Here is a 14,380-nt window from a genome sequence, read left to right on the forward strand (position 1 = left end):
TGAGAAAAATTGACAAAGCATGATAAAATAACTTTTTTTTTTAATTTCGCAAATCAAGGTAGCAAAGAATTATGACACAAAGAGGAGATAAAGGAAACCTAGAGCAGTAACTCCTAGGAGTGGCTGATGATTCTGGAAGAGGTTAAGGAAGAATTGAGCAGAGGTTTTGGCAGCCCCAGAGGGCTAAATGGTTTTAAAAAAATCAAATCCAAGTTCTATCAAAAAGGAATCTCTGCTAGACCCCCATTCATTGAGTTGGGTTCTCAAAGGGCTCCGCCAAAGAGTAGGGAGTACTGGGAAAACCTGGGACTGAAGTGGTTATCTCAGTCCCTACAATTGGATTAAGATGATCTAAGATTGCTGGTGCTCCTAACCACCTGCCAAAGGCAAGTCTAAATCCTCTTTGAAAGAAGAAAAATTCTAGGACTCAGATTATGTCAATACTTTTTTTCATGTACTTCATGTCTTGCACACAGTAAAAAATAACCAGACAAATGAGAAGAGAATGTAATTTAAAAAATCAAGAGAAATAATAGCAATAGAAAAGAATGCACAAGAGTTCAGATAGTGAATTATCAGACACAACTTTAAAATTTTTAAGAGAATTTAAAAAAAACAAAATTGATTCTTTGAAGAGACTAATAAAATTGATAAACCCCTGATGAGGCTCATCAAAAAAAAAAAAAAGAATCAGAAATGAAAAGGCATATATCATTACAGAGCTTACACATATTTTAAAAATTATCATAATATCATTTATAAATATTAACAACACTGTGGTTCTAATTTGAAATTTTAGATAAAATGGACAAGTTTCTAGAAAAAAATACAACTTCCCAAAACTAACACAAGAAGAAATAAAAAATTTGAATCATCTGATAAACTTAAAAGAATTAAAAAACCATAACAAATACACATTGTGATATCCTCAGAGTTATTACACTCACTTGTTTCTACTTAAAATTTTATTTTCATCTTTTTGAGAAAGGATTCCTCATTTTGGCTATAGGAATGTTTGAGGAATTTAAACATTATGAATACCTATTTCCATTTTACTTTACTCAATGTTATCAAAACTCTTCCATGATTTACTTCTGCAGATTATATGTATCAGCTCTCAATTATATTGCAAACTATGGGACTGGAGAACGTGAGGCATAAGAATGAAGAAAAAATGGGAGAAAGACATGGAAGGAGGGAGGAAAGAGACAACTGTTCTGAGTTGAATTATAATTCTACATCCACATCCTGCAGCCTGGTTATAGCCTTCTGACATCATAGTCATAAATAGTCACTGATATTATTAAATGTAAAACATATTCAGAGAAGCAATATGACAAAGTGATTAAGATTTGTGTGTGTTTGCATATGAGTGTGTAGTCTTGCAGCCCTTGAGCAAGGTCCTTGGACAAATAACCACTTTAATTTTCAGTTTCCTAATCTATAAGATAAAAATCATCATGGTATCTCTCACATATCATTGTAAAGATTTAGTGAGAAAACACATGGAACAGTATTAGCACGGATCCCAGAAGAATTCTATGAATAGTAGCTATTATTTATTATTATGATGGGAAGAAAATAAAAATATGTGTGATTTGATTTTAGATTTTAAAATGTGTTGATGAGGGGCACCTGGGTGTCTCAGTCGGTTAAACATCTGCCTTCAGCTCAGGTCATGATCTCGGGGTCCTGGGATCAAGTCCCACATGGAGCTCCCATGCCGGGAGTCTGCTTCTCCCTCTCCCTCTGCCACTCACCCCCATTCATGTTCTCTCTCTCTCTCTCAAATAAATGAATAAGATCTCAAATAAATGAGTAAGATCTCTCTCAAATAAATTAATAAAATGAATAAATGAAAAATTTTACTTCATGGAAATAAAAATTTTCTGTACGGAATGGTAGAAATGAGTAAGGCAATTCTGGGGAACTTTCTAAGTTGGGATACCTGGTAGTCTATAAGTTGATCAAAACATTTGATATTTTTCTAAAGAAAAGACGGTTAAATAATAACTTAGTCTCTCTTTAAAAAAATATACCAGGGACTCTGCATCCCTGCCAGTTGTCTGTCACATGGTTTGTTGAGACTGTCCAACATTGTCTGGAATTTCCAAGCCTCAGCACTATAAAAATAATTCACTAGAACTCCCTCCAAATAATTTTATATTGTGTAATTACTTAACACTGCCCTTCGGACTACAATATGGGGTGGATGTGCTGGGAATTATGTTGGGTTCACTGGAAGTCCTGCAGAAAGCCTGCTTTGTCATAAAGAATGGCTCTTTGATGTTTAAGGAACGGTGTTGATAGGTTCTAGAAACTTAGTACCTACAACTACTGGAGCATATTTATCACGGCAAAGAAGGCAGTTGAGAATGGCTGGTACAAACTCTGAAAAAACAAGGATACTAATGTTCTAGCGTGAACCCTCAAGAGCCCTTGAAGAAACAAATCACTGTCACAGGGAACTTTGAATTGCCTGCTCTCTGATGTCTAAACAAAATAGACCGGATTCATTTTTTTTTTCTTTGTGTCTTGGCTAAAAGACCACAGAAAATGGTCTTTCACTAAATTTCCAGGGAAAAAAACCCCTCTATTGCTTGTGGTTAAATTCATTTTTCATCTCAAACTTTAAGCTCCAGGTTATCACATCAAAATACATTTTCTCTAAAAATCTAAAATTTTTGTGCTGAATTTTACTGCAAGTAAATTCTATTTTAATGATACAGGATGAAATATTTTGGTACCAATCCTTTTCTGTCTCAAAGAATTAAGATATATAAGAAGCACTATTTAAAAATCATCTAAGATAAATGTTAAATCCTTTTCACCAATGATCTTTTGTTTGTGAAGCCAGTTTTGCAAATACAATAGCATCACTCAAGAAAAGACTTTACTAAAAAATGTTTCTAACCATTGGTTAGAGTTGGAATTATCTGAATATGACCTCCCAGATAACAGATGCGTTTGGATTTCCTATCCATTTAGGCTGTTTCATTCGAAATGGAAAATCATGTGGTTTCATTTTTATTGTTTTTTAAATGGAGAGGATCGTCAGGAAAAAAATGTTTATGTGGTTTTTGTTATCTTTTTTTGTTTTAATCAAGTGGATTGTCAAAAGGAAATGATTTCTGTATACAATACTCATGGAGCAAACATGCCTTTTTGGCCATAATATTTTTCCATCATGACACTGGAGGTTTTTCAGGGGTATATACCATGTTTTGCTTCCCTTTTCATATAAAATTATACCATCATAAAACTTCAGACCTGTCTCTGAAAGCTGTAGTGGGAACCAGGAAGTTCTGACTCATTGCCTTGATAAAACAAACAAACAAACAAAACCAAAAAAACAGGAAATCTCTAGATTTTCCTTCCAGAGATTTTTGTATCCAGGTACGCCCTGCATAAGCCCTGGATCTTACAAACCTGTCCACACCCTTACAACTGGGGACAAGGGAGATAGAAAGCTGACCTGTCAGTGACATACACAGTTTTATACTCAGAAGAGCATGGGTTCCCTCCACCCTGCCACTCTGTTCTTGGCATCAAATCATCCAGTTTGTGTCCATTGTTATAGGCAAACCTCTGGAGGAAATCCAGAAATCCACATATAGGAGGCAAAGTGGACATGGGCTCTGAGTATCTTCATTAACATTTTGATGAATATGCTTATCAAAAAACCTTCTTTTAATAAAATAGTAATTTGCATTATAGTAAAAATATCAAGTGTGTGGTGTAGGAAAAGCATTAAACTTCAGTTTTGAGAAATATATTTTAAAATTTTTATTTATTTATTTGAGAGAGAGAACACGAGCAGTGGGGAGGGGCAGAGGGAGAGGGCGAAGCAGACTCCCCGCTGAGCAGGGAGCCTGACATGGAGCTCAATCCCAGGACCCCAAGACCACGACCTGAGCTGAAAGCAGATGCTTAACCAACTGAGTCACTCAGGCGCCCCTTGAGAAATATATTTTAAGATATTTTTATCTTAAAAGATAAATATATTTTATCTTTTATCTCTTAATATATCTCTTGAAATATATTTTAAGATAATTTTACATTGTTTCTCATTTATTTATACTTTGCTACTATAGAACACCAATAGAGTGTCTTGTTTCAGATTCTAAAAGGTTTTTTTTTAATCTGCAATTGCTTCATTCTCTTTCAATTCTGTTTTAGTATCTTGTGTATTTGGAACAACTTCCTAAAAAATCCTTTGTGATTCAGAAAGAGACATAGAACATTAAGGCTGAGCCTACTCTTCACTCCAGTGCTGTCCAAGAGAAATTTCATGCAAGCCACATATGTAAGTTACAATTTTCTAGTTGCCACATTAAACAAAGTAAAAAGAAACAGGTGAAATTAATGTTAACAATGTATTTAATTAAATTGATGTATCCCAAAATTATAATTTTAACATGTAATCAAAATAAAATATCATTAATGAGATATATTACTTTTAAGTTTTCAAAATCTAGTATTTTATACTTACAGCATATCTCAATTCAGATTAGCTGTATTTTAAGGGCTCAGAAGCAACCACATGTGGCTATGATTATTGTATTGGACAGTGCAGTTCTACACTATGAAGGGAGCTTATGGCTACTGTATTGGGTTGAAAGAATCAGTATTTTCCTCTTTCCACTATCCTTAACCCCCAGTTTTCAACCCCCATGCTTTTGACCTTTTAATGAAGGAATGACTCTTCTAGAACTATAAAGAATCCTTATAGTTATGAATAATATTGATCCAACCCTGTTCCACCTGTTCACACTTTTTAAAATGGTTAATAACTTTCATTATAAATGAAATAGATGTTTTTGTAGACAAATTAGAAAGTATAGATTAAAAAAAGAAAATCTTAAGTATCTCTGTTCCCATTCCCTAAGAACTTCTGCTAAGATTTTGTTGTACATCTATTTAGAATTTTCTTGTATAACGTATGTAAAAAAAAAAAGTTTTATAATGCATGTGCTCTTTTGTAACTGGTTCATTTTAACATAATATTAAATTTTAAACACCTTCTCATGTTCTTTTCATGCAACATCTGGGTGAAATTTTTTTAAGATTTTATTATTTGAGAGAGAGTAAGCAAGAGAGAGCACAAGCAGGGGAAGGGGCAGAGAGAGGGAGAAGCAGACTGCTGAGCAGGCAGCCTGACGCAGGGCTTGATCCTAGGACCCTGGGATCATGACCTGAGCCGAAGGCAGACACTTAACCAACTGAGCCACCCAGGCGCCCCATCTTCTGAATAAATTTTAATGGCAGAATAGTACCATAGATGTACCATAATAATTTATTTAACCAATCTGTTGTCTTTGGACATTGCAATTACCTATCTATCATCTATCTATCTATCTATCTATCTATCTATCATCTATCCATCTATCTATCATCTATCTTTTTGCTGTCACAAATGAGCCTATTCTTTAGGTTTGTTTTGCTCATATTTGGAGTGAGGCAGCAGGGAACAGTTTTACAGGTAATCCAAAGAATTGGGAGTTAGTTACAAATTGTAGCCAACTAAATAACAGTTTTTTGATTTGTCCAGATACTTTGAAATATTCACTTTAGTATACATAAAGGAGCACATGAAACAATCAGAAAAACCATATGTGTGTTTAAAGATTGAATACTTTTTAAATGCTTTTAGGCTAATGAAAGAAAACAGTATAACAATTATAATCTCTTCCTTTTCTCCAAGTAGATAGTCTGAAAGAAAATAAAACAGGTAAACACAATCTCTTTTATGTTATAATTTATTTTTTGATTCATCACCACTACTATTTCAATGAAAAAATGAATCCAAACTCATTTCATTTTCTGAGTAGTTAGGGAAGCTAGAAATCTAAAGGGTAATTTCATGAGTGCAAAACATCAACATCAAGTGTCTCATTTCTAGGGTATTGGAAGGAGGGAAGACAGTTGGTTTAGTCCTCTATCTTGCCCCCAAATTATTGAAAATCCACAGAGACTTTTTTCACAAAGTCAGTTTTGCTCCGTAAGAGCAGGTAGAAATAGCTCACTGCCGCAACAAAGCCATTACTCTTCCAGATCCCTCCATGGGATGAAGTGGGTCTTCAAAGAAAGAAAATCTTACATTCAGCCAAGCAAGGTCCATGTTTGGATGCCTCAAGTTATAATGTCTTAGCTCATACTCTCATGACAAGTAATTATTTCCATAATGACCAGATTAAAAGGGATGACCCGGCCACAGATCCACTCTGCACAGAACTCCTATTAGTGCCACAATTGTTTAAATGCATGCAGAGTCTAGGTCAGAAGTCTCCATTGCCTTGTCATTCAGCAGAGTCCATCAAGGGAGCCCCTAGGTGTCTTTCCTTTCAGTAGATTTCACAGAGAACCATCTCCATCCTTTAGAAATGTTCTAGTAACATCTCAGGAGGGAAAGGGTGAAAGCTTTCTTTCTCAGGAGACCTTGATCCTTGTATAAACTGTCTCACATCTTCTTCAGTAATCAGCCCTTTGAGCAAAAAGGTAATGGAATAGAGAGCTTCATCAGTCCACAAAAGGGTTTCTCTTACCTATTTCCAAGACAGCTTCAGCAGGCCTAGGTTCAAATCTATGCCAACTCATTTGAGAAACTCAATCTTACTGAACCTCAGTTTCCCTAGCTGTGAAATGGGAATACTCTAGGTCACAGGGGTGCTGTGAGGTTTACATAAAATAATGAATGTAAAACACTTAGCCCAGCAGCAGGCACCTAAGGAGTTGCCAGTATCTGTTCCTATGTTACTTACCTGTGCATTAACCTAGAGGGGAATAGCAGACACTGTGGTACTCCATCCATATTAGTCTAGGTCCCTTTTACTGTTTCTATGAATCCCTTCCCAACTTGATTATGCTTTTGCTTCTGGCAGATCATGCCTGCTCCCTTAGAGGAGTACCTGGAGCTGATTTGAGGAGTTTACAGAGGACCGAAGTAGGACTCTGAAAGCCCCCACTCTGAGTTAGGACAACTCTAAGGCTTGATCCATACTCCAGAGCTCCTCTGTAGATTCTGCTGAGGTTGCAACTTAGCCAGTTTCTCTGGGGAACACTTTCTTAGCAAATCACTTGCACACAAATCCTTGCCTCAGGGCCTGCTTATGGGCAGCATGGACTAAGATGGGGAAATCCGGTGACTGTTTTCAACAAAGAAGATCTCATCCAAGGTGTATGATGTCTTGACAATGTTAATAGCACTTTCTTTTGTGCACAAACAAACTCAAGTATGCTTAATTGGACACCAGCTACAGTAATAATACTAATAAAAGTTGTAGGTAAGGTTGAAGTAACAACAAAACCTTATAAATCATCTCATGGGGGAATAAATGAATTTTTGGCCATTTTTATGTGACTCGTTTTTGTCCTCCCCCATAGAGGGTCTCATGAAACTCTCAAGAGCTGTTTGCCACTTTATAAAAAGTAGTTCATTTTAAAACTGTTGTAAGAAAGCATCATTATCATCTTAATGTTATTTTTTAAGTAAAATTGTTTGCAGGGACAATATTTATTAGCTTCTGCCTCCCTCCTTACCCCCAAGGAAGGCTCTCTGTAAGCCACTTTCTTATATGATTTGTATACAAAATCAGGAAAATGGGTAGAGTAAGATAGTATCTAAAAAGGAGGCAGAGGGGTAGTCAAGCGTCTGTCTCTTGGTTTCTGCTCAGGTCATTATCTCAGGGTCCTGGGATCGAGCCCTGCATCAGGCTCCACACTGGGCATGAAGCCTGCTTAAGATTCTGTCTTTCCCCTCCTTTCTCTCTGCCCCTCCCCCTCTCTAAAAAATAAATAAATAGGCAGAAATAACCAGTAAGTCTAGATCAGTTTGCATAATGCAACATTTTTAAGAAAGAATGAGGTAGAAAGAGAAAGGGAGGAAGAAATTTGACAGAGTTTTGGAGGTTTATCAGAGAGAGAGTGGCTTTGAAAGAAGGAGAAGTGAAGGCAGGAACTTTTAAAGATGTGTTGTGAGGATTACAAATGGTTCTCCTTTAATGGAATTCCTTTTATTGACTTAACAGTATTTTTTTTTTTAATGACATCACAGTGAGCCTAGATCACATGGGGGCCTTGAGTTATTTTTTGAACTAATTTCAACCTCTACCTTTCACTATTTCCTAAATCAAAGTTCAATTTGAAAATGAGAGACTTCTGTTCTCTTTAAACCATTTCTTTATCCCTATGATGGGGTGGGGGCAAATATTTTGAGATAAGTAGTTAAATGCTTGTTAATTATAATAATTGTTAAGATTATTATAATCACAACCATAACATTTTCTATCTAATTTCAATTAGATCATTTTACCTGATTCTCATTACAACCCTGTGGATTAATGAAAAAACACATGTTCTTCTCCACACACGAACAAAACATTGAGGCTCAGAGAGTTTATAATTTACCTAAAGTCATGGATAGTTATTAGCAGAGTTGAGACAGACCAGTCTAGTCAAAAGGCAGCTGGAGTCTCTTCTCCATTGTACTGATGGAACACAGGTGGTAGAATAAACACTGACATGCTATATGGAGAAGACTTATCCCTAGATTGCCTCTTACAAGTTCTTAAAACCTATTATTATCCAAGTTTTCAAATAATATTACAACCAGAATAGAAATAATAGAGGAAAAGAGAACGGTGGGCTCAAAGCATAACTTCCGTCATTCTATAGGTGTTTATTATATAATTCTACTAATTTTATCTCTACTATGTTCAGATGTAGCTACTCTGAGCACTATGTGATATATATAAAAATTCTAGCCCAATATCTAACATCTAGTAGGTGTTTTGGTTATTTATTGTTGCATAAAAATTTGAGGTTTAAAACAACCATTTTATGGCAAACTGGATGAAAGGGAATGGGAAGTGCAAGCTTCCAGTTATGGAATGAATAAGTCATGGGCATAAAAGGTACAGCACAGGGAATATAGCCAATGGTATTGTAATAGTGCTGTATAGTGACAGACGGTAGCTACATTTGTAGTGAGCAGAGCGTAAGTACGGAGTTGTTGAATTACTGTGTTGTACACCTGAAACTAATGTAACATTGTGTGTCAACTATACTTCAATTAAAAAAAAACATTTTATTATATCTAACAATATTGTGTGTCAAGAATTGGGGTAAGATACAGCTGAATAATTCTTATGGCATCTAAGAGTTTACTCAATGGTATTCAAATGACAAATAGGTATGGCTGGCTCCATGCACATTTCTGCTACCCTGATGGAGATGGCTAAATGCTGGTCTCAGGTGAGACTTTGGCTTCAGCTGCTACATGTGGCTTCTCTAAGTGATAATTTCAGGGTAGTCAAGACTGCTTTTATGAAAATTCAGGGCTCTCAAAGAGAATATTCCAGGAGACCCAGGCAGAAGCTCTAAGACTTCTAATATAACCTCAACAATATTACTTCTACCACATTCTTTGGCCAAGCACCCAAGGCCAGCCCAAATTCAAAGAGAGGGAAATTTGTGGCCATCTTTTACTACCACAGTGGACCTCAGTAAATCCTTTTTCTTTGCAGTAGCAGTTTCTACATTATCTTATCTCTCTATGTAACAGGAATGAAAATTTAAAAAGGAAAGAAAATATCCATAATAAAGAGTAAAATCAGTTAATAGCAGCAGACCCAGAATGACAGAGATGATGGAATTAACAGGCAATGACTTTAAAACATTTGTTATAAGTCTTCCAAATAAACTCAAGAAAATAAAAGAAAACATGATCATAATGAAGAGAGAAATGGAAGATATAAAGAAGACCCAAGTGAGACTTCTATGGCTAAAAATATAACATATAAAAAGAAAAATTAACTGGATGGGCTTAATAATATTAAACACTACAGAAGGAAAAAAACCAAGAACTCAAAGACTTAGCAATAGAAACTATCCAAAATTGAGCACAGAGAGAAAAAAAGATATAAAGAAGTGAAGACTATATTAATCAAATGTATCAAACCATTGAGTCATTTAACATACATAATTGGAATTCCAAAAGGAGATGAGAGAGAAAAGGAACAGAAAAAAAAGATATTTGAAGCAGTAATGACCAAAAGTTTTCCAAATTTGATAAAAACTCTAAACCTACAATTCCAAGAAGCTCTAATGAACCCCAAGAAGAACAAACAAAAAGAAAACTACATCAGGGCACATTATAATCAAATTGCTGAAAATCGGCTATAGAGACTATTTTAAAAAGAGAAACTACACAGTTTCTCACGCAACAGAATGACATCTTTAACTACTAAAAGGAAAAAACTGTCAACCTATAATTTTATGCCCTGTGAAAGTATCTTTCCATATTGAAGGCAAAATAAAGACTTTTCCAGATAAACAAAGTTGAGTGAAGTCATTGCCAGCAGACCTGCACTAAAAGCAATCACACCACATTAAAGGAAGTTCTTTAGGCAGAAAGATAACAATACAAAATGGAAATCTGGATCTATTTAAATGAATGAAGAACAATAGAGATGGTAGGTAGGAAGAAGGCGGTTTTAAATCAATGTAGAACAGTTGAAACACAAACACAAAAAGGAGAATTAACTCATACAAAAATGTTAACACCTGAAATGCAAATTAGAAATGGAAAGAACTTGCATTTTGGTCATTTTTCAAATATAATTATTTTTCTTCTCCATAACAGGAACAACAACAAAAACAAACATATAATACATATATATATATACACACCCCTCCTCCAAATATATATTTGACCTTACTACTCAACATTTCTGAATAGAATATGTAGATGATGAATATATGCATACTATCTCTTGAATGTCTAGCTCATTGTCCTAATCTGAAACTGGGAACTGATTTAAAAGTTCCTAAACCAATAAATTATTTTCTCCCTGGATAAAATTCACGGACAATACTTTGAAATTTTAATGAAAGACAGTGAACTTATGAACTTCCAACTGGCATGTAAGAACCAGGAAAAAAAATGTCACCCTCTGCCAAAGCCTGCACTTGCCATTTGTAAAAGAAAACAAGAAAACAAAAACAAAAAACTACTTTTAGAACACTGGACAGATGACAAGTGTTCACCAAACTGCTTTTATCTAGAAGTACATTCTGAATGCCAGCTATGTTTACAGCATCATTTTACATAAGACCTCAAACATTATAATTTCTGACATTCATTCAGTATTTTGCAATATATAATTCACTTTCCTATCCACCTCACCTTAATATTGCCCTTTTTTGGTTGAGGTTCCAAAAGCCCAATCCATCACCGTTTCCTTCACTGACACTTCCAATCCTTCAGATTCTGTTATCAGCTGCAGCCTTAGGTCACAGCTTAAATCAGTTCCCTGGAGAGGACTTGTCATACACTTGCATAGATCTGTACTCTTCCTTCATAGCATTAACACAATGATAATATAGTTATTTAAGTGGGTTTTTAAAAGTGTCTTGTTCCCTCACTGGTCTCAGCTTCATGAAGGTAGGACCCTCATCTTACTTGCTTACTATAGCATTCCCCACACCATGCATGATGCCCAGAACATGGTAGGCCCTCAACATATATGTAGTACTAAATATATGTTGATTTCTGAAATGTGGGTCACAACTTCATAGCAAAGGAAAGAATCTGTCCATAGTTATGTAGCTTCAGAATACCATATACTTTATAATGAAAAGCTTATAGGAAACCAGACTGCTATTACTTAATTATATGAACTTAAGTCACTCAAACTTTCTTCAGATTATTCATCCATAAAATAATGAGATTTTGGACAAACACATAGGTTTTAAACAGTGTTCTTCAAAGCCTAAAGGGTTCCACAAGGTCTGAAGAAAAGTATTAAAGGAAATCATTTCCATTTTTTTCTTTTAAAAGGAACACAACACAAATTAAACAACAGTCCAAGGATAGGTCTTAATAAAATATTCCCAATGATATTGCGGCTGCACTGTAATGCTCACTAGAAAATTAGAAACAAATGAAACATATAGAGTAAATTTCTTAAGTGACACATAATGGATCATATTAAAAATATAGAAAATCTCACAGAGAAAATAGAATAGCCCTCTGCAATGTAGTTGAAGACAACATCCATCAGGCAGAAGATTGGTCAACTGAAGGCAAGAAAAAGTGGGGTCAGAGATGAGAATTGTGGAAATTCTCATCTAGTCAATGTCCAGGACAAAGGAAACTTAAATCAGTGGATGCTTAAACTAGTGGATGTCAAACTCCACAGGCAAGGTCACTCCTTGTAAGAAATGGAGATGTTAGGCTCTCTTAGCCTGAGAACATTAAAAAGCCATTTTATCTCCTTGTTTTGATTGATTTCATGCCCTTCAAATGATCTTCTGAATTTGTCTTGGTTCCCCACAGTAGACTGCCCACAAGAAAAAATAGACATCATGAATATTCTGGTCCATATGACAGTTGTATTTCTCATCATCAATTAATAATTGGCCAACTGATTTGTATGTTTTTGTTTCTTTAACAAAAACATTTACCTAGTGTTCACTATGGGCCAACATTGTTCTCTAAGTGCTTCCAATAATAAGTTATTACATCTTCATAGCAAGCCTATGTGGGAGGTATTATTATCCACATTTTACACTTTGCATAATTGCAGTAGAGTACACTAAAGAGTCTGAGGTCTTTTTCCCCTGTCATTGAAACCTGCTCTCATACCACTGTGAGGCTTTCACCAAGTTATTTAACCTCTCTCTATCTCTGATCATCATCTGTAAAATGGGTTAACAATATTACCTAACTCAGAGGGCTGTTATGAATAGTAATGTAATGCAGTTTTATAGTGCTTGGCATGGTGAGTGCTGTGTAGGTGTTTATTTTTTCAATTTAGATGCTCGTTTTATTAGTCTGGGCTCTCCAGAGAAATAGAATCAAGAGGTGTATATACATATATAATGAGACCAGAGACAGACAGACACAGACAGATTGATTTTACCATAAGGAATTGGCTCATGTGATATTGGAGGCTGAGCAGCCTAAGATCTGCAGTCAGAAAGCTGGAAATACAGGAGAGTTGATGGTATGGTTCCAGTCTGAGTCCAAAGGCCTGAGAATGAGGAGATGAGGAGAAAGGGGAACCCTCTTACTCTGCTGGTGGGAATGCAAGCTGGTGCAGCCACTCTGAAAAATAGTATGGAGATTACTCAAAAAGTTAAAAATAGAGCACCTGGGTGGCTCAGTTGGTTAAGCGACTGCCTTCGGCTCAGGTCATGATCCTGGAGTCCCTGGATCAAGTCCTGCATCAGGCTCCCTGCTCGGCAGGGAGTCTGCTTCTCCCTCTGACCCTCCCCCCTTCTCATGTGCTCTCTCTCATTCTCTCTCTCTCAAATAAATAAATAAAATCTTTAAAAAAAAAACTATAACTATATAAAATATGACCCAGCAATTGCACTACTAGGTGTTTACTCCAAAGATACAAACATAGTGATCCAAAGGGGGACCTGCACCCCAATGTTTATAGCAGCAATGTCCACAAAAGCCAAACTATGGAAAGAGCCCAGATGACTATCAACAGATGAATGGATACAGAAGATGTGGTATATAGATACAATGGAATATTATTCGGCCCCATCAAAAAAAGAAATCTCATATATAGCTGTCCAATTTTCCCAGCACCATTTATTAAAGAGACTGTCTTTTTTCCATTGCATATTTTTTCTTGTTTTGTCAAACATTATTTGACCATAGAGTTGAGGGTCCATATCTGGACTCTCTATTCTGTTCCATTGGTCTATATGTTTGTTTTTGTGCCAGTACCATGCTGTCTTGGTGATCACTGCTTTGTAATATAGCTTGAAATTGGGCAACGTGATGCCCCCAGCTTTGTTTTTCTTTTTCAACATTTCCTTGGCGATTCAGGGTCTTTTCTGATTCCATACAAATCGGACAGCTATATACAGAAGAATGGAACTCGACCATTCTCTAACACCATACACAAAGATAAACTCAAAATGGATGAGAGACCTCAATGCGAGACTGGAATCCATCAAAATCCTAGAGGAGAACATAGGCAGTAACCTCTTCGACATTGGCCACAGCAACTTCTTTCAAGATACATCTCCAAAAGCTAGTGAAACAAAAGCAAAAATGAACTTTTGGGGCTTCATCAAGATAAAAAGCTTCTGCACAGCAAAGGAAACAGTCAACAAAACAAAGAGGCAACCCACAGAATGGGAGAAAATATTTGCAAATGACACTACAGACAAAGCGGTGATTTCCAAGATCTATAAAGAACTTCTCAAACTCAACACGAAAAAACAAATAAAGTCAAAAAATGGGCAGAAGACGTGAACAGACACTTCTCAAAAGAAGACATACAAATAGCTAACAGACACATGAAAAAATGTTCATCATCATTAGCCATCAGGGAAATCCAAATCAAAACCACATTGA

General features: G+C 35.8%; 1 protein-coding gene across 6 annotated transcripts in view; it reads left to right on the forward strand.

Annotated features, from left to right (window-relative positions):
• TSHR (thyroid stimulating hormone receptor) overlaps window positions 1–14,380 on the forward strand; it is a 159,016-nt gene that overhangs the window by 57,857 nt on the left and 86,779 nt on the right. The window contains exon 1 of one of the 6 annotated variants that reach the window (XM_054513825.2): window positions 4,160–4,306. The exons of the other annotated variants lie outside the window; for them this stretch is intronic. Coding sequence (XP_054369800.1) covers window positions 4,305–4,306 — 2 coding nt within the window. The 5' untranslated portion in view covers window positions 4,160–4,304. Of the gene's footprint in view, window positions 1–4,159; window positions 4,307–14,380 lie in introns of those variants that run through there. 6 annotated transcript variants of the gene reach the window in all.

This window comes from Mirounga angustirostris, unplaced genomic scaffold (assembly GCF_029215605.1).
Source record: "Mirounga angustirostris isolate CCGP_5_RB_7025 unplaced genomic scaffold, mMirAng1.0.hap1 SCAF_9, whole genome shotgun sequence".
Classification (NCBI taxonomy): domain Eukaryota; kingdom Metazoa; phylum Chordata; class Mammalia; order Carnivora; family Phocidae; genus Mirounga; species Mirounga angustirostris.